This window comes from Micromesistius poutassou, assembly GCF_964030765.1.
Source record: "Micromesistius poutassou genome assembly, chromosome: 14".
Taxonomy (NCBI): domain Eukaryota; kingdom Metazoa; phylum Chordata; class Actinopteri; order Gadiformes; family Gadidae; genus Micromesistius; species Micromesistius poutassou.
This window is the reverse complement of record NC_140284.1, coordinates 10363212-10384784: the sequence shown is the minus strand read 5'-3', so window position 1 is coordinate 10384784 and position 21573 is coordinate 10363212. Positions and strand designations below refer to the sequence as shown.

Genomic DNA, 21573 nt, shown 5'->3' with positions numbered 1-21573 from the left:
GAGTGTGAGTGTGATCCAGGGGGAGGTTGAGGCGTGGCGGCGGCGATAGCATCACAGCGCTGCAGTAAACAGGATGCCGGATCACTCGGCGCTGACTTTATGGTTTATGAAAGCTGAGCTACTTATGTTAACAGGCTTTTTTTCCTTGAAGATTATAGTTGTGGTAAACACACATGTCAGGAGAGAGGGGAGCGAGGCGCAGATAAAGTGGAGGCACAAACACGCACGGCCAATTACTGCCGCACCTCCGCCAGAGAGGGAGAGAGAGCTAACCTGGTGCTTTGAAGAGACACAGCAGAGGAGGGGGAAGAGGAGGAGCAGAGGGGGTGAAGGAGGGAGGAGGATGAGAAGGGGAGGAGGAGAGGGAGGAGAGGGGGAGGCGGAGGAGATGGGAGGATGAGTAGGCGGAGGAGGTGGAGCAGAGGGGCAGAGGGAGGAGGAGGAGGAGGAGAGGGGGGAGGAGGATGAGTAGGAGGGGGAGAGGGAGGAGAAGGGTAGGAGGAGGAGGAGAAGGGGAGGTGGAGGTGGATGAGGAGCAGAAGGGGAGAGGGAGGAGGATGAGAAGGGGGAGGATGGGAGGAGTAGAGGAGGAGGAGATGGATGAGAAGGGGGAGAAGGTCGAGGCGGGGGAGGAGGAGGAACGGAGGAGGAGAAGGGGGAGGAGGAGGAGGGACGGAGGAGGGGAAGAGGGATAAAGATGAGAAGGGGTTGGAGAGGAGGAGGAGAAAGGGGAGGAGGGGGCGATGTAGGTCGGTAGTGCGGCATGATCAATGACAATTGATTTCTGCCCCCCCCCGGACTCCTAAATCCTGCCCTACTAGTCCAATCCAGCCCCTGTTGTGTTTTGTCTTTAATCTGCAGCTGAGTGAGTTTGTTCAGAATGGGCTATTGACCAGGGGAGGAGCCTACCTTGATGTCAAATTCCGCTCTCTCTCAAACACACACACACACACACACACACACACACACACACACTGCTTTATGTCGCTTTGTTGACATACAGGCAGCAGTTCAGTTGACACCACTTTCCCACAAGTCCTCCCCCCCATGAGTTTGTTAGAAAGCCGTTTCTGAGACAGCCACTCAACTACCACCACGTCCCCTCCACTACTTAAACCTCCACCACCATAGCCACCACCACCAAACTACCACCGCCATCACCACCACCACTACACAACTTAAACCTCCACCACCATAGCCACCACCACCCAACTACCACCACCACCACCACCACACCACCACTACACAACTTAAACCTCCACCACCATAGCCCCCACCACTGCACCACTAAATCCACCACCACCGCAACCACCACCCCACATCATAAACCATCACACCACTCAAACCACCACCTCCGCCACCATAGCTACCACCACCCCCACCACACCATTCCACCAGCACCACCCCCACCACCATCATCATCAACAGAGGAACACCTGGCCCTCTCAGTGTTCTTCAAACCACCCCCTCCCCACCCTCTCTCTCACCCTCTCCCTCCGCTCTCCCCCCTCTCCTATCTCTCCCACCCCTCCCTTCCCCTCCTCTCTCTCCCTCAGCCCTCTCCTGGGATTCCTCCCCCCTTTTCCCTCCTCCTGGTGATATCAGGCCCCACCCCCCCTCGGATGCCTGCACGCCGGGGTTAAATTCCCGCCGTGCGTGGCAGAGATCTGGACAGGGGATAGGGCCGGCTCACGACGGCGGAAGGAGTTCCCTGTGTCTGCCGCCACCGCCGTAATCCTCTTAATGTCAGCGGGAGACGTTAACAGGATGTACATCCAAACGGCTCTTCCTCACCGTCTCACGCGCCGCTAATCTCTTCCGACGTGCGGGAAAAAAAAAAAGGGGGAGAGGAGATACGGAGGTAGAGGCTGAGGGATGAGCGGAGAGCTTGGTGCACGGTGGCACCGCGCCAGAGCAGGGCTCATTTGATGCCGTGTTTGACACGTTAGCTCGTGCTCAGAATTAGGACTTTGGGTTTAACTGCTGTTTGAAGCTGCGCAGTGTGTGCGGATGCTGGTGGAGGCAGTGGTGGTGGTGGTTGGGATGGTGGTGGTGGTTGGTGGTGGAGGTTGTGAGGGGTGGAGGAGATGGTGGTGATGGTGGAGGTGAAGTTGGTGGTGATGGTGGTTGGAGTGGTGGCGTTGATGGTGGAGGAGGTGGTGCTGATGGTGGTGATGGTCGGATGGTGAAGGTGATGCTGGAAATGGTGATGATGCAGGTGGTGGTGGAGGTGGTGGTGGTTCTACCAACAGGAAAACCAAGCAAGACTGATTACAATGACAAACCCTCTATTATATAGAAGAGCATACCATCATAAGTATCACTATAATTACTTATTTAAGTACATGAGTAGGCCTGCATACTGACTGCATACTATAAAATTAACATTTGGTGTTGAGTTTCCAAGTGCAGACATTATGATGTTGAAAAGGATGTCTGGACAAGTCGCAGCATAACTAAATACATATTTATATAATTACTTATTTACTTATGATACATACTTAATGCATAGTCTGAATGGTTTAAATAGTTTTCCAAATTAAACATTGAAAGGGATATATAGTATAAACAAACTTAGCATACATGTTACAGAGAAATGAGAAGGCCATGTGTTAAGTTTCAGCATCACTGTTATTAAAACAACATACATGTTTATACAATATTCTGCCCCTCTGTCCACACGCATGCAGCACACACATCTTCTCCCAATAATTAAATAACTGAACGGCAAACTGATTATTTTTCTTTCTCCTTCTGTACAAAGACCTGTCTGAAAAGTTGAAACCTTCTAATCTGCCATCAATGAAGATGATTGATTTAGGTGTGAAACATTGGTTTCGGGTCACAACATCCTCTCTGGGCATCAGTGGAAACAGATGTAGCAGGGCCTTGTGTGGTGTTATGATCTGGAGTGCTGTGATTTGCCTAACGTGTTCCCTGACTCAAAGCACATGAGTGGCTCTTTAACGGCCATGCCCTAAATGGAGACTTTAGTAATGAATCGCAGGATGTAACGCAGGAGGGCTGAGGAACGTGGACGGCCCACATTTCTGAATCTGACCAATGGTGTCACTCTATGAGTCTGTCTGTCCGTGTGTATGTCCCTCCGTCTGTCTGTCTGCATGTCTTTCGGCGTTGTGGGTGTCTGTATATATGTGTTTGTGTGTGTGATTGCTTGTGCGTGTGTGTTAACGTGTGTATGCACATGCATGTGTGTATGCACATGCGTGTGTGTATGCATGTGTGCATGTGTGTGTGTGTCTGTGTGTTTGTGAATGTGTGTATGTGCGCGTGCATGTGTGTGTATGTGTGTGTGTGTGTGTGTGTTTGTGGGTGTGTGTGTGTGCGCATACATGTCTGGGATAGATAGGGATGGTACGGAGGCTGAGTATGGTGGCTGAGACATGTCAAAAAACCTACATTCCCAAAACGATTAGCAAATAAAAATAAAAAAAACGAGCCCAATAACGGAAAGCACAAATGCAAAAACCACAACACAACTGAAAATACCACAGCACAAATGCAAAAGCCACAACATAACGGAAGGGATCTTCAGCGGATGTTGACAATGAAACAGACTGACTATTACTGCCGACATACTATTATTATATACTCAAACAGAAAAGAATGTGGATAGCATACGCCTAATTAACAGAATAGGTGTTCTTTGAAATGCCAGCTTCCCTTGTGCCAGGCTTATCGGCATACAAGAATTGGATGTTTCTTTCCAAACAAACTGCAGAATCCTGTTTCATTGTCAACATCAATGACGCTCGATTTCATTGTGTTGTGGCTTTTGTGTTTCCGTTGATGGGCTTGCGCCTTTGCGAATTTGCAAAGTGTTTTGGATTTGCTTTGGATGTCTGTTTGACACGTCTCTACCACTGAAGGGTCTGGGTAGCACATGCCTCATTTGCAACATCAAGGGTCCATCAATGTTGATGAATTCTCCTCATCATCCGGCCTTTCGCTGGCCCGGTGGCTGCCAGTTCTCTGGTCAGGGGATCAGTCTGGACTCAGAACCCAAATCAATAGGCTGCTCATTTATTCAACCAACAACCCTTCTTAGCAGCTCTTTTATGTCGGCTTGTCCTCTTCACCACTTTTTATCATTTTGAATTTCAAGGGGGATTCAGGGAGGGGTGTTTAGGGATGTAACGCAAGTCATATGCCTCTCTTTGAAAAAATAATCCCCCACCCCCCCAAAAAAGATAAAAGTTATTCTCAATACTTGTATGAATGAGAATGCTCACTCTGTAAGTCTTTCACTAAGAGGGGGGGGAATCTGCTGGGCTTTCTTTTGATAGAGAGAGGAATCAATATTGTATGAATTCCATCGCTTCTGTATTCCCGCTTGACCATGAGCCCTCCTCACCCCCAACACCACATCCCACCCGCCACCACTTAGCAGCCCTGGTGTGAGGCCGGGTCCAACCCCTTCCCCACCCCCTCACCCCCCGTGCCAGCAGCCTGATGGGCCGGCCGGGGGCCAGAAGAAGCTTGTCTCTGGGGGGTCCGCCTCCGATCAAATGGCAAACGTTTCCCCCCCTAAAGAGCCAGAGATGGGGGGCCTGTGATGGTCTGTCTGTGATGTTTTTCGTGCTGTAATGGCTGTAGGTTGTGATTGACACGTGGAGGGGTGCTGGGCGCTGTGTGGGGTGGATGTTGAAGAAACATTACAGGGTCACTTGATGTGTTCTAAACGGTGGGGTGATGGACACCCTGATTAAACGTTCTGGGTTCAAACCCCAGAGCCAACAGTCTGTCTGTATGCACCCTTGAGCAAGGCGCCCTTATTAATTATACTTCACTACGAGTTGAGTTGGATGTTAGTGTCATCTGCTAAACGACGAAATAGTAACTAGTAATAGAGAGAGAGTAGTTATTCCCTCGTTGATAATGGGGATTCATTCCTCAATAATGGATGACTGGATGACTGGTGGTGTAGACTCCGGCCGTGGTGGTGTTTTGGAAGCGCTATTGTGCTTCAACGTGATTAGGATATTTTTTTGTTGTTGTTCAAGGTTGTCAGAATTCATTGGGCATGATTGAACACTTTGATGCCGTTTCAGGGGAATACGGAATTTGCTTATCAAAACCGTCTCAGACATCATTAGCGGAAACAACGCCCTACATATGTTTATTATGCCTCTGAAGCTTTTATATTAGCTAATTGTTTTGTGCCGCTTTTTTTTTCGTTAATATCTGCAAAATATGGGAGAATATTTCAACATCCCATCCCAAAGTCCTCCTCATCTCTCCCTAAAAGGTGGGCTTCTCTTTGTGTGAGGAACCCTGTGTCCTGAGAGTCAGGGACACCACAGCTCACTTTGTCTGTTTAAACATATGTGTTTATGTTTGTGCATGTGCGCTTGGGTGTGTGTGCGACTCAGCCGGGGAGCAGGCCTCTCGTTGGTTTAAATCCTGGGTCTTAAGAACCAGGAAGTAGCGCGATACAAAAGGGTTCCTGAAGTCAAAAGATGGACGGATAGGAAGTGATCATTTTAGTTCATCTCACATCAGTGAGCTGCTTACGTCCTCAGCAGCATTTCAAGTGTGTCCTCATGCGATCATATAAACTGACAGGAACTTTTCCGGGTCTTTTTTTTTTACAAATAGTGGTTTTGAATGAACCTTTGCTGGTTCTGAGTCCATCGAAGGGGCGCCCGCTCTTTGATGTGCGGGGGGATTGAGATGTGATGAGGGTCGTTCAAAGCGAAGCATCAAGTAGTTTCAAGATGGCCGAGGAGCAAACGCTTGCATTCGTCAAGGTACTGGAGCCGGCGAAGCTGCTGCAGATGAAGACGGAGACGAAGAAGAAGATGCGGCTCCACGTTCTTACCTTAAAAACGCAGAGAGGAGTAGATGAAACGATGTCTGACATTAAATATAGATGCTTCCTTGTAGTACTGTCTGGGCTTTCTGAAACACATTCTTGTAATCCATAAATCTTGAAACACTGCGCACGTGTTTTTTTTTGAAGAAGAAGAATCCACAGAGCCTGGTGACTTATGTTTGAATAATCGAGCGATCACATAACACACATCTCATTACCTTTAGCAAAAGACGCCGTTGCCATTTCTTTCTCTCTTTTTTCTACATTCTGTGAGTCTATAAATAATGAATGGATCAGTTCTCAGGGCTTTTGAACCAGGAGTTCAACCAGCGTCAGGCTCGGCAAAGTTACAGGCCTGCTTGAAGAGGAGAAGTTTGAGAACGGAATAACTCATTTTTTATGTTATTTTGCAACCCGTTCATGTATGATCCGAGGGCTGAATGCAATCTAGATCCTCCTTTAATATCCAAGGGGTTCCCAAAATTTCTCCGGCCCTGGACCCCATTTCCGGCTCTCAAAATGTTTGCCACCGGAACTTTATCTTCTGCTTCCACCCAAATAGATTCATACATCATCAACATCTGTAACATCAATGTCCTGGTGAACGTAAGGGATTAGTAATCATTAACTCGTGTTTATGAAACATTAGGCAGGTTATAGACAGTATATTCAGGAAGTTTATGAGACCTTTAAATGGCTCATCAAATATTATTATCTATATCTATCTACTGCAACCCCATATGCATATCAGTGGACCCCAGGGTTGGGAACAACTGCCCTACGCACTGCCCTTTTACCAGTAAAATCGACTTTGCACTGGTAACACAAGACCTGTTTGTGTTACTCTGAGGTCTAGGGTTGCTGCTCCATCAACCCTGCCGTCGTGGCATCGATGTATGTGTGTGTGGCAACAATGAGTGTGTGTGGCAGCGATTTGTGTGTGTGGCAGCGATGTGTGTGTGTGTGTGTGTAGCAGCGACAACAGATTTTGTGTGTGTGTGTGTCACTCCGCTTGGCCGGCTGCTAGCTGGCTGGCTCCATGTTGCGTCACACCGATTTGCTGTGTTGTTTGTTGTTTGTTGTTGACGCAGGGCCGGCGACTAGGCTCCAGCAGAGAGTACCCCGCCGCCGGGCCCACCAGCCCAAGCTGCTGCACAGCCCCGAGGACAGCCTGTACTACAACCAGCTCAACGTCAGTTCAAAGCCCCACGCGACACCCTCTCTACCACCACCCTCGATAACAGGCCTTTGTCTGACTTTGGTTCCAGATGATAATACAATTAAAGCTACCTGTGCCAGACCCTGCAGCCGCACCGCACCCCCCCGATGCATCCCTGCCTCTTGTCTTGAACATGTGCTTATGCTCTTTATCTGTTTCTTTCATGTCAGGATGTCTGCCTTCACGGTGAATAATTGATGTGGTTTATCAAAGCTGAGCGAGATGCACGCTTCATCAGGCTCACTTGAGCCCCTTTGATCAGAAAAAAAAATTATGCCGGGACTTCTGATATTATCAGCATCTGCTCGCATTCAACACAAAATCACTTTGAATTAAAAATTAATGACTCCCCGCGCCCGTCTTCTCTGACTGTGTGCTCTCGGCCCTTTCCTCAGAGAGCGCTGGAACACCAGGGGAGCAAGAGGAAACCCAGGAAACTCGGGTGAGCATGCCTTCCCCGCTCACAGTGACGCTGAGCAGAGCGGGCCCCTCGGTGGGACCCCGCCAGCCACAAATGGAGTTGTTTTCTTAGGATGTAAATACTGCGCTGGAAATAACATGGGGGGGGGGGGTGGGTGGGTGGAGGGTGGGGAGTCATTAGCGCTGCTCGCTGCTACATGGTGAGGCTTTGTCAGCCAGCGGATTGTGATTGTTGACGGGCCAGCAGCCCCGGTCTGGTGCTCAGCGGTGCCGAGGCGTAGTCGACCCAGGATGAGTAGGATGAGGGACACCTGCCAAACCCGTGCACCCATGGTTATTCACTCATTCATCCATTCATCCATTTATAAAGACCTCTTCTCCAAACCCATGCATCTGGAGTAATGCTGTTATTGATCTATTCATCTAGTTCTAAAGACCTCCTCTCTAAATCCATACATTTTTGGTTATTCATTCATTCATTCATCCATTCATCCATTTATAAAGACCTCTTCTCCCAAACCGATGCATCTTTGGTTATTTGGTTGTTTATCGATTTGTATTCAAGTGAATCTGTATTTACATCTATTATTTAAATGTATTGATTTCCATTGGTTTCTATTGATTTCCTCTTCATTATTGTGGTGTTCCCCTCCCAGTCAGATCAAAGTGCTGGACGGGGAGGATGAGTACTATAAGCTCCTTGCCAGCGTGGACTCCGTCCCGGAGGAGGAGCTCTACAGGCCTGGGACCCCCCACACCCTGTTCTGAGGACCCCCGGGGGCCCGCAGCCCAGCCTTACTCCCCCTGAGAACCGGTAAGACAGACGGACAGACACGACAGACAGACCGACGGACAGACACCGTGGGAAGGGACAGATAGACATAGAGACAGATACTTGGTATAGACTGATAGATAGACAGACAGATATACACTGGTATATACACTGGTAAGAGTCAGATAGAAAGACAGACAAACACACTGGGATGATATAGACAGACAGACACAATCACTGCATAGATACAGGTATTCAGAGTGTGTGTGTGTGTGTGTATGTGTGTGTGTGTGTGTGTGTGTGTGTGTGCGCGCGCGCACGCGTGTGTGTGTGTGTGTGTGTGAACGCAAGCAGAAGCAAGGAAACATGTAAGAAGTAACTTTTATTAGAACTCAGTTAATTCATTCTTTAAATCGATCATTAGCATTGTCACATGGTCCAGTGTAGCTCAGTCGGTGGAGCAAGGCATTAAAGGTCCCATGACATGCCACCAGGTGTGGTGTGATTAGCGTTACAAGCCGTTTTGGAAATCTTGCCCCTGATGTGTGCTGGATAGATCAGTCTATCAGCCTACCCAGTGGACTGTAGCAAACGTTGCTCATCTATCCGTCATACATCTAGGTGGACATGCCTACCTGTGATGTCATAAGGGGCAGATTTCCAAAACGGCTTGTAACGGCTAATCACACCACACCTGGTGGCATGTCATGGGACCTTTAACACTGCCAACAATAGGCACTCTCCTATGTATTGACACAAGCTGTTGATTAAAGCACCTACCACATAACATATGGAATATATTAAAACATTTAGATATTAAAGCACAGCACTCAGAAACCCTTTTTGTTATTATGTTGTGGCTGCGTTATGGTCAGGTTCTCTACAGTCAAACATTTAATGAGCAAAGCCTTTTGTCAACACACAGCTTCATCTGACGTCCACTAAGCTAGCAAACAAACCAGAAACCAGTAGCGTGTCACATCCTAGTGGTTAGCATGACACAGGGGAATCAAAAGGCTTCAGCGATGAATAAGACCAGAAGGACTTTGCTCCCAGCCAAAGCATGGCGGGGCAGTGGAGGGATTAGCTGATACTATATGATAACCGTTATGACCATTGTTATGAAGTCACAATATCAGAAGACAAACAGCCTGCCTTCAGGTATACCGCAGCGATGACGTCAGGGGTCTTGTCTGGCAGGCAGGGTTTTCTTTTAAAGCGTTTGTCAACTGAACTCTTTAAAGGTTGATGTGTAGAATGGGGTAGCCACTTGGGGTGAGGATGTAGATTGAGACCAGCTGAATGCCCCCAGCCTTTACACCTTTCCATCAGACGACTACGGTGGCCTGTATTGGCCTATATTGTATAAGGGGCCAGTAGGTTTTTCCTTGTTGCGAAGAATAAACATAAATTTTAACTGCCGAAAGTTCATTTTTTACGTCTCCAGCCTGCGAATAAATCTATTCAACCAATAACATTTGAGTATTTGTCAGTCACCATGGTCACTGATGATGTTGTTTACGTTTCTAAACACACAGGCCTCCAATCCCATAGTAGGACATTTATAGACTTTTCTTATCGCTATCTGTTGTATGTATTGGTCATTCATCTCAATAGCAGTCAGCACTACAAACCGATGTTTACTTGAACTGCGTAAAGTGAATATCGGTTGCTTTTGTTAAGACTGTTTTAAGTTGTATTGCAACAGTTTTAAGGCAGTTTTAAGGTTTTAAGTACCAACTTTCTCCAAAAACGTGATTGCCTACTTTAAGTTATCAAACAGGGAAACCACCTCAAAAACGAATGTCACCAAAACATGGATGTATTATGGAATGCTTGGACCTCTATAGTACAACACCACGGTGTGTGAGTGGGTGTGTGGAGCTCCGTCCGGCCAGCAGTTGATGTTGAAGTCTGCGTCCAAGTTATAGTATAACGCTCCCAAACAACCACCACCACCACCACCACCCCTTCACCACAACCTCCACCTCACCTCCACCACCACCCCCAACCCTTCACCACCACCACCAAGCAAGACCCCACTAACGCAAGCCCCCTCCCCACACATACACACACACACACTTCACTGTTTTTCACCCGTAAGTGCAGCAGGAATTTTCGGTTAAAGATGTGAAGTGTCGGAAACGCCGGGCCTCTCCCCCTAACTCTCCCCCTCCCTCTCCCTCTCCCTCTCCCTCTCTCCCCCTCCCCCTCCCCTCTCTCTCTCCAATTTGCATATCATTTACTGCATCTCTCTTTTGTTGACACCCCCGGCCCTGGGAAGAGATCTTGATCGTAATAGGAAGAGTAGGGCGGTAGGGCTGGCAGACCCCTCTCCTCCCGCGCGGCGGGGGGGGACATTAGAGGTCTAGTGCCTGGGTAGCCGGCCCTGCTCCCCTGGATGTCAGGTTCACCAGACCCCGGTGCGCAGAGACGGCCCCCCCGCAGGCACGCATCAGCGGCACCCCCCCTCAGCTCGCTGCGGAGACGCGGAGCTCCAGGTACGCGCGGCGTGATAAGCCCATCAGGGATTCGCCGCGGTTGACCTGAATCACGGGCACTTTCCTATGTTGATTTCCTAACCGACTTTGTAGTTGTTTAAGGGGAATAGCTGGGTCGTGGGCAGCTACTAGCTCTGATGTTAGCTAAAAGGAATGAATACAGTTGTGTTTAAGCTCTTACAGTTGATACAAGTTGTATTAAAGGCTGTGAATTACCTTAGTAAACAATAATAGTTGTGTTCAACTATACGTTTGATGTTTTGGTTTTTCGTATCAATAAACTTGTGCAACTTTAGTATGATGGCGTTACCGTGTAACAGAACGCTATCAAACGGTAACAAAATGTCATTATTCCACCTCTTGAAATCCTTGCTATTAACTCAAACTCATCCCTGGGGGAACAGTCATCACCCTCACCATCCTTAACCATTCCTTAATCATTCCTTAATCATTCCTTAGTCATTCCTTAATCACCCCAACACAGAGAAGAAGTGGTGTCCGACCGCACCATGCTAACACTGCAGACCGCATGCTAACACCACAGACAGCACCATGCTAGCACCATGCTAACACCACAGACAGCACCATGCTAGCACCATGCTAACACCACAGACAGCACCATGCTAACACCGCAGACCGCACCATGTTAGCACCATGCTAACACTGCAGACTGCACCATGCTAGCACCATGCTAACACCGCAGACAGCACCATGCTAACACCGCCGACAGCACCATGCTAGCAGATAGCACCATGCTAGCACTGCAGACAGCACCATGCTAGCACCGCAGACAGCACCATGCTAACACCACAGACAAGACCATGCTAACACCATAGACAGCACCATGCTAACACCACGCTAACACCACAGACAACACCATGCTAACACCATGCTAACACCACAGACAGCACCACGCTAACACCACAGACAGCACCACGCTAACACCATGCTAACACCACAGACAGCACCATGCTAACACCATGCTAACACCACAGACAGTACCACGCTAACACCATGCTAACACCACAGACAGCACCATGCTAACACTGCAGACCTCAGCATGCTAACACCGCAGCTAGCTGCGTGGCGCTGCAGCTAGTTGAAACGCGCTCCACCGCGGCGGCGGCGGCGGCACAGAGCCGTAATTAGAGATCCCGGGCTGGTGCGGCAGAGGGCCCCGGCTGGGGAGCCTCTCTGAAGAGCAGAAATAGGTCACCCCGAGCACCCTGTAGTGAGCCTTAAAAGTACACTGAATCACTTAAGTGTGATCGTGCTCCCTTGATTATTTTGGCCCTGTTTCTTTTTTAAGATGAGAAAACTTGAACGAGGCCGGTCGTTTGAATAACGAGGTTGTACCGTATCGACGTATCTTAGCGTGTGTTTTATCTGCTGTGATTTGGTTTGGTGCTAGCAGTGACCCGGCTAACTCCTTAGGCGTTAAGACTGTGCCTAACGCATCGTATGTTTAAGATACATTTTTGCGTTTTTATGCTTTATTCATGAAGAGATAAACGGGAAGGTATGCAAGGGGGTTTACAGACCCCTTACGTCCTTGAGGACCCTCCTTGTGTCCACCGAGGCCTGACGTGCGTCTCCCAAAAAGTGTAACCTTGTGTCGAGCAGCAGCAAGGGCTGTGATTGGTCCACTAACGTAAACCCAACTCAGAACCACAACAGGTTCACGACTGCGTTGAAGCGACTGTGTGGTCATTGCGTTGCGTCAATGTCCAACCATAACTCAACCATTAGTCAGACCACTGGTGCCTGCTGTAAAACCAGTCCCTGGTGACCACCACTGTACTGGGTCCCTCTGGCCACCAGTTTCTTTCCTGTTTAAGAACCTTTCACTCACAGTCGACAACACAGCTGACGTTAAGCTTGTCTCCTTTTTACGCAAAACACACCACATGTCCTTTAAAAGAAAAAAAGGCCCCCATGTCTCCCTGAAACACGTCTTCTATCTAATCCACAGTCCCCACCCGACGCTGTGACATCACTCAAGATGAGGCCTCCACAAATGATGAAAAGCTTTTCTTTTTTTTACTTTCATTCTTCTTATTTTCGCGCAGGAGCTAGCAGCACACTTACCTTCTCACCCGCCGGTGACGGTCTCACTTCAAAGAGAGAGCGCGATTAGTGCAACATTGTCCTGCTCTATGGCGCCGCCGGTTCAAAGGGAGTGCGTGAATGGGGGGGCGAGCGTCTCGTGAGCCGTCCTGAATGCGCTCTACGTGGCTTCGATAAACCGATGTTGAGGCCTGTGCGCTGGAGGAACGCCGCTGTCTGTTTACACGTCAGGGCCCTGCTTAATGCACCCTGCAGCGTGTTTGTTACCCCGGTGAAGGTTGCCCTTGTTTTCGATAGATTGGCGACACAGGAGGCCGTGTGACGTAGAGACAGAGAGAGGTGATTCGAAGCGCTCCACCGCGTCAACATTATGATGGAGCTTGAGGTGACGTAGACGGAGAGAGAGAATGTAAGGCTTGCGTGTCAAACAAACTCTGCGTGTGTGTGTGTGTGTGTGTGTGTGTGTTTGTGTGTGTGTGTGTCAGTGTGTTTGTGTGTCAGTGTGTGTCTGTGTGTTTGTGTATGTTAATATCTGTGTGTGTCTATGTATGTGTGTGTGTGTGTGTGTGTGTGTGTGTGTGTGTGTGTGTAAGCAAAACAAACTCCCCCCTTAAGTCTGCATTAAGGGAGCGAGGGAGTGAGGCACAGGGAGTGAACAGGAGGAGAAGGAGGAGATAAAAGCGGCGGCTGAGGACGTACATCAAAGGCCTTTAATGACGCCGGGGCCATTAGGGTCACAGTGGCCTTTGTTTCAGCTTCCTCACACCTGCAATTTGTTGAGGGGGATTCTATGCACTGTTGAGTTGTTTGCATTTGCATGAGTATAAAACGCATGCATGAGGAGATGCCCCCCCCCGGCCCCCCCTAGCTCCTATCAAACCAGCTGCCCCCCCCTCCCCCCATAGCCCATTCTTCACTAGTGACCAAATGTTGTGCTGATAATTACAGCTGTCTTTTCATTAGCGGAGGAAGCACACACTGACATTCTCTTATATCCCCCCCTACCGCCCCTCCACCCCCCCCCCCCCCCCCCTCCCTCGATGTAAAAGGAAGAGATGAGCAGCAAGGACGCGGCTGAGGGGAGTCTAGCAGGACAATAGGAACAGTATGGCGGTGGGCTGTTATCCGGCACGCTATGACATTTGTTTAGTTCAAACTTTGTCTTTTTTTCCTCGTTCAGCGCCTCCGGTACTGGAATGGGATTTGACAAATCAGAGCGTGAAAATCGTGATTAGCTTCTCTGGGTTTTGGGACGAGGACGGGGGGGGGGGGGGGGGGTGCGGGGGGAGGGGGGGGGGGGGGACTTGGCATGGCCGAAGGTGTAACCTGTTTAGTTTCTGCCCCCGCGTTGCTTCCCCAGATGGTGTGACCAGCTGCTGGCGTAGGGTCTCTGGACGGGGGGGGGAGGGAGAGAGAGAGAGATTCTGTGTGTTTTGGTCATTGCCACTGGCTACAGGAGCCTATCACCTGGTGTCCAACTAAATGGCTTTTTAATTGAGGCCAGGATAAAATGGTGTCAATGACATGGCCAGCTTTAAGAGCTAGTGGAGCCGTCCAAAATGACTCTCATAAAGAAGAGAAATCGTGCTGCAAATAAATGTGTGAGTGTGTCTTGTCTGTCAGTTTATGTGCTTGAGTCTAGCCAGGAGTGTGTGTGCGTGTGCGTGCGTGTTGAAATAATGACCATAGTAAAGACATAGTAAAGATATTAAAAATAAATTATATTTTTCTTATAGTGAAGAACACCACAGACAGCACCATGCTAACACCACAGACAGCACCACGCTAACACCACAGACAGCACCACGCTAACACCACAGACAGCACCATGCTAGAACCACAGACAGCACCATGCTAACACCACAGACCACACCATGCTAACACCACAGACTGCACCACGCTAACACCACAGACCACACCATGCTAACACCACAGACAGCACCATGCTAACACCACAGACAGCACCATGCTAACACCACAGACCACACCATGCTAACACCACAGACAGCACCATGCTAACACCACAGACAGCACCATGCTAACACCACAGACCACACCATGCTAACACCACAGACAGCACCATGCTAACACCACAGACAGCACCATGCTAACACCACAGACAGCACCATGCTAACACCACAGACAGCACCATGCTAACACCACAGACAGCACCATGCTAACACCACAGACAGCACCATGCTAGCACCATGCTAAAGAAGAGAAACCGTGCTGCAAATAAGTGTGTGAGTGTGTCTTGTCTGTCAGTTTATGTGCTTGAGTCTAGCCAGGAGTGTGTGTGCGTTGAAATAATGACCATAGTAAAGACCATATTAAGAACATATAAATTATATTTTTCCTATGGTGAAGAACAGTGAGAGACGGAGAAAACTACATGATTCATTTGATAATTTCCTTTCATAGGGTTCTCATCATCATATTTCTTCTTTACCAAATTTATTTATATTTTCTTGAGAACTTCCCATAACATACATCTGCTATTTCACATGTTCATAAACATATATCCCTTCAGCAGATGCGTTTATCCCCAGCGGCCTGTGTGAGGTTAAACAATCAAATCCTACAGTCCTAAACATTGGAGCCAACTTTAAATGTGAACGAGTTTGCAGAAGTAAGCAGAAACAAGTACAGTTACGGGTTTGCTGAGGGAATAGAAACAAGGTTATTTCATATTTACATCATCAATCACTTTATATTTGGTGCATCATCATGAAGCCTTGCAAACATACAGCATAATACTTTCATATACATGAACATTTAATTTACTCTAGGTATATAATAGAGTGTATAATATAGGTTCATAAACACTGGAAGTAAATATTCTGTATTTATATAAAACAGTATAATATAAAATACACTTATTAACACTAAAGGTTTCATATATACTGTATGATAATAACACAGTATATAACATAAAATACGTTGATATACACTGAAGGTATTATATACTGTATGCATAAAAGCAGTATATAATATAAAATGTGTTAATGAAGACTAAAAGTGCCACTCTATATTCCCTTCACATCTCCGTTCGACCGGTAAATGTAAATATGATCTGTTGCTTCCCCTCGTGGGACGGAACCGCAGGTGGTCACCCTGTAAAACACCGGGTCACCGCCGCGGCCCCAGTGGGCCAGGGGGTGGGGTCCTCGGGGGGGGGGGGGTGGGACCGGGGGGTACGCTGACCCAGCCCATCTGCTGCGACCCCTGGCCCACAGCCGCACATTGCCATGGCTTTGCTGTTTGCTCTTGAATATGTGGAGCACCCCAGCTTCACAGAGACCAGAGTGGAGGAGCTGGAGGAGGAGGAGGAGGAGGAGGTGCACGGGGTTAGAGTTGTATCGCATTGCAGGGGGAAAATTAGTGAGACCAAAGTTGGGGTTTGTGTGTGCGCAGCGCAGGGAACAATGGCGGCTCTCTGTCAGAGAGCGACTTCAAAGGCCGCGCTGAGTGACTGCTCTGAGTTCTACTTTGTTGTAGATCACTGAGGAAATTCACAGATGTTTTCTCATACGAGACGCCATTATAGCAGCTCAAGTACCCTGTAGCCCCAAGCAACTCTGCCTCTCTCGCCCCCTCTCCCTCCCTCTCTCTCTCTCCCCTTCTCTCACTTTTTTTTTTACTCACAAGCTCACACATGCACCCCCCCCCCCCCCCCCCCATCGTATCTCTCATCTCTCGTGCAGGGAGACAGATGTGGAACCTGTTTTATTTCCAACCGTCCAAAGTCTTGGACAGTTGGAAAGTTGGAACGGCACGAGTTGTCGTGACGACCGTTACTGACATCGCTGCTCCGTCTATTCGACTGTCGGATCACTGGAGGTCTTAGCCTTCCCTTATCTCAGCCTGAGGGCTTTTCAAGTTCCACAGTGATGAGGAACAAACCAGGAATAACCAGAAGAGTTATGGTTATGGAGGAGTGCGGGTTATGTTAGTGGTCATTTGTTATTAGATATTGATATCTGTGTGTTATCTGTTCTTCTCCTCCTCAGATGGCCTTCGTCCCACACTGCACCGGACTTAAAGATTGCATAATCACATGATTTGTGATATTGTAAATTAGATTTATTTTTTTGAAATCGCTTTTTTTACATGTTCCACTGCTTTCGTCAATGAATGTTGTTCTTTGGGTTAAGTTTTGTCTTTGGTTCATTGATTGCTTGATATTTTATAAAAAGATGAAGGAAAAAAACGTCTGAAAAACACCTTCCTGTTACTGCTCTCCTTCCTGTAGTTCTTTGAACTTCAAGGGAAAATGTAATAAACCCATCAAAACCTTAGATAACGTTTTACAAATGAAAGGTTGCGGAATATCCAATGTATAGATTTATGAATAAAGTTCTGAGATCTGCAACTGTCAAAGACAGTAATGTTGCACATTACATTAATATATAAGGAGACATGTATGTTAATATATAAGGAAACATGTGTGAATATAGTGGATATGGAAACATACGCACACATGTTTCCATACACAGTGACATATCCCCAGACTTTCTATTAGTCATACGTCATCCATGAACATCACAAGACTCAATGATATCATTCCATGAAATTGTGTTTTCTTATCTTTAAAGATGATTGAGATGATCTTTAGATCACATGTATTTATTCACTGGCAGGGTGTTCGCTGCTAGCATTGACTCGTTTGATGTTTTAACCAAGAACTCACACAGCAGCGACAAACTTTGTTTTCTGACCTCCTTCAGCTTTTGCTGCTTCTATGGGATCATCTTGATCAGAAAAGAGACCCAAACCAAGTCACAATTGATTTTGTTGTGTACGCTATGTATGGGTCCTCCTGGATGTGTCAAAATAACAGTATATCTCAGAAGAAATTATGTGTATAACATTAGCTTAATTTTAATGGTTGTTTCATGGGTATAAATCTCAATCTGTAATTCAATCCCATGAGCTTGGGCACAGAGCACACACACACACACACACACACACAGGTGAAGGATGGGAAACCATTGACGGAAGTAGAAATGTTTGTTGTAAAAAAAGGATAGAACAAAAGACCTGCAAAGTCTCCTCTGACAACGTGCTTTAAATAACGTTAACGTTTGCATCCCAATGAGCATGTGTCATGGTTGTGGGGAGAGTTATGGCACAGTGATGTTTTTATGGGCCTTCAGGGCCCTCCATGTCATCTGTTGATAAATAAGTGTGATTTGATTTGTTTTCTCATTGAGAGTCAAGGACTGCAGCTTTTTGTTTGTCTTTGAATCTGAAACTTTTTGCCTGTTCACCGTTTGTATCGCAATGTCAATGTGTATGTTGTTCCGAATCACCTTTTAATTACATGTTTTTATTAAAGAGAAATGAACAAATTGAATCCAAAACACAATGTTTTGAAGGATTTAAAACAATTGTGTTATGGTCAACTTCCCCAAAACCACAAAACAGATCAGAAGATGCTATTTATGTTTAAGTAAAACACTAAAGTGCACAACAATTGTAATAAATACACCATTAATAGCAACTGCCCACTTGTGTTCTCATGTTTGTCCAATTCATATACCTTGTTTTTATTAAATGTTTGGCTTCAAAGCAAAAGTCCCTTTAACACTCAAATAGAGCTTATATTCTGACTCCACAATGGGGAAACAGCTTTGTGCTCTAGCACTCCGCTTTAGCCTAGTAGTATTTAGTAGTTAAACATGGTTCTTCCAGCACTCACCAGCAGGACCCTCCCCTCCCCCTCTGTCTCCCTCTCTCTCTCCCTCTGTCTCCCTCTGTCTCCCTCTCTCTCTCCCTCTGTCTCCCTCATGACTGTGTAGAGCCGTGGGAGAGACTGGGAACATTAATCCCTTCAAAGGAACAGATCTAATTCAAAATCTGCCGCCCCAAACTAGTGGGGAGAGGACAGTTGATTGTTTCTGCAGGGGAGCAGGATAAAGATCACAGAATTGATATATAAAACTATACAACAACTTCCCCTTCTGCTATTTGAGTTGACTGGTGTAAGTTTTGAAATGGGAATCTGACATTGTGGTAGAAAATAATTTGCTTTGCCTTGAATGTTTGATTATTGCTTATTTTGTGCCAATTTCGTGTCCAATGCCAGTGGTTTATGTTGTGAAACTATTTGAGAGCTCAGAGATGGTTCAGCGTCTTATTTTCGTCTGTCTCATGGAGATCCGTCCTCCCGGACCTTTTGAACTGACAAGTTGTTAAAAGACAAAAACACGCAACACACAATGGAGACGTCAGCCATTCACGGCGCTGCTTCTGACACCTGAATCAGGGGAGAGCTATTGTGCCGTTCCTCATGTCATGTTAAGTAGCATGTTGGACAAATTTAAATGAGCTGCTTAGAGTAATCTATGAGTTATCGCCTGTCGTGGCATTGTTCGACAAAAATGTTAATGATCAGGAAATTGTAACATCATCGGTGCAGCCTGCAACAAGCCAAGGTGAAATAGAAATCATAGTAGTCAGAACACCCTAATTGAATGTTAATAGCAATGTTGCAGTTAAAAGACGAGGGACGCAAATTATATTCATATTACCAATGTAAAAAGAATGCTAATTATAAGACATGAGAAGGTTTTTGCATGACTTGATTATTGTGTCTCTTCTATCAAAACTAGCCCAGCGCACGTGGAGAGATCTCCAGAGATAACAACGTCACATTGTCACGCAGAGTTGCTGCTACAAATCCTTAATTACAAAGCGAGGATCAGATGACTCCGGCAGCCAATACCGGCTTCTCCAGGCGGCACGGGGGTCTTTGATCAAGAAAATCCAATTATTTGTGTATATACATTTCCCACATAGTGATTACTTCATTAATTGTCCCGCCTTTATCTCCTCCCTTCCCATCCCCCCCTAATAATCAGCTCTTTTATCCAGCCCAACAAACACACCATAGGAGCTTTGTGGATTCAAAGGATTTGCTTTCCCCTCTCAAAGAGCCGCTATTCTTTGATGATTGGGCAGCGGCAAACTTCAAAGTAATAAATCTTATTTCTGACTGGCTGGCGGCCCAACAAAGTCCTTATCAAATTCTAAGAAGTGATCCCTCACTCTTCAGATAGTCCAGGGATATCTGGCGGAGAGGAAGCAACTCAGAGTGAAGTCTTTGCGCGACAAGATATTTTTTACTACAAATATATACATATTTATCTCAATTAGTTTTTATTTCGATTTGCTCCTTGTCGAGAGGAGGACGCGGTGCACCATGGCAGCAGTGGCTGTACTAAGGAACGAGACGCTCCACGCTTTTCTCCAGGTTTGTGGCAAAGTTTTTGTGGACTTTATTGGGGAATTGTAAACGCGGTTGAACATGTTGGAGCGGTGGGATTAAGAGGATTGTGAGCACGGCTACAGCGAGGGTGCTATTTTGACTAGTTTAAATGTAGGCTACTATTAATCACATGAGATTGTATCCAGTGTTTCTGTTTAGAATACTTTTGATGTATTACTCGTTTTTACATCGTCGAAGAATATAGTCTGAAGTGTAGGTTATTGAGTTGTCTGTTCATCGAAGCCTATTCAAAAGTTTTCCACTAAAATCTATGTTGAATTACAGTCAAATCGTATCTTTATTGCGTTGTCGTGACGAATTAGACGGGGCTGAACTCGTTGAGCCGAAATGCAGAATATTAATCTTTAACATGTGATTTTGTTTATTTAGGATCGCACTCCCAACTCTTCCCCGGAAAACTGCAAACACTCTCCCCTGGCTCTGCTGGCGGCCACTTGTAACCGGATCGGGCACCACCACCACCACGGATCGAATCCCGCCGATTTCCTCCAGGTGCCTTATGACCCCACGCTGAGCTCTCCGTCGCGTTTGTTTCACCCTTGGAGTAACGACGGGAACCACCAGACCGCTCTTTCCAGCAGCAATTCCACTTTCGGACTACCTTCCAAGCCCCAGCTGTCCGCGCACATCCAGAGCTCCTTCAGCTCCCACCACCACGAGCTGCCGCTCACCCCACCGGCAGACCCCTCGTATCCCTATGACTTCTCCCCGGTCAAGATGCTCCCCTGCTCCATGCAGTCACTGCAGTCCACCTGCCCCCCCACCTACGTCCCTGCGGTCACTTACGCAGCCCCGACTCCCATCGCGCCCTCGATGCCCAGCTTTGTCACGGGACCCTCCGGCCTCATGCACCAGCAGCAGCGGCAGCTGTCCCCCAACCACGGGGAGGATATCCCGTGGTGGAGCCTCCAGCAGGGGGGCCATGTGAGCCACCCGTCGTCCCTCGGCCACCACCGGTTTCAGCTGCAGCGGGGCTTGGTGCTCGGACATACGGACTTTGCGCAATACCAGACGCAGATCGCCGCGTTGCTGCACACCAAGTCCCCTCTCGCGTCCGCCCGGCGTTGCAGGAGGTGCAGGTGTCCGAACTGCCAGTCGTCGACCTCTAACGACGAGCCCGGGAAGAAGAAACAGCACATATGTCACATCCCGGGCTGCGGGAAAGTTTACGGCAAGACGTCGCACCTGAAAGCGCACCTGAGGTGGCACTCAGGGGAGCGGCCGTTTGTGTGCAACTGGCTCTTCTGTGGCAAGAGCTTCACCAGGTCGGACGAGCTGCAGAGACATCTGAGGACTCACACGGGGGAGAAGCGCTTCGTGTGCCCGGACTGTTGCAAGAGGTTCATGCGGAGCGATCACTTGGCAAAGCACGTCAAAACGCACCAGAACAAAAAGAGCAAATGCCACGAAAAGACGTCGGGCCTCGACCACCGTGTGAAACGGGAAGACCCCAGGAGTATGTTGTAA

General features: G+C 47.6%; 2 protein-coding genes across 2 annotated transcripts in view; both read left to right on the top strand.

Moving 5' to 3' along the window:
• Positions 1 to 8243, top strand: part of myo3b (myosin IIIB) — a gene marked incomplete at both ends in the record, with an annotated part of 65364 nt that extends 57121 nt beyond the window's left edge. Inside the window, 3 exons of the mRNA XM_084478946.1 lie at positions 6928 to 7028; positions 7451 to 7497; positions 8132 to 8243. Coding sequence (XP_084335072.1) covers positions 6928 to 7028; positions 7451 to 7497; positions 8132 to 8243 — 260 coding nt within the window. The remainder of the gene's footprint in view (positions 1 to 6927; positions 7029 to 7450; positions 7498 to 8131) is intronic.
• An 11776-nt stretch (positions 8244 to 20019) lies between these two features.
• sp5a (Sp5 transcription factor a) lies at positions 20020 to 21573 on the top strand (the record flags this gene model as incomplete). The annotated part of the gene is made up of 2 exons (XM_084478062.1): positions 20020 to 20070; positions 20476 to 21573. The coding sequence occupies 2 exons, from the start codon at positions 20020 to 20022 to the stop codon at positions 21571 to 21573; spliced, it is 1149 nt and encodes a 382-aa protein (XP_084334188.1).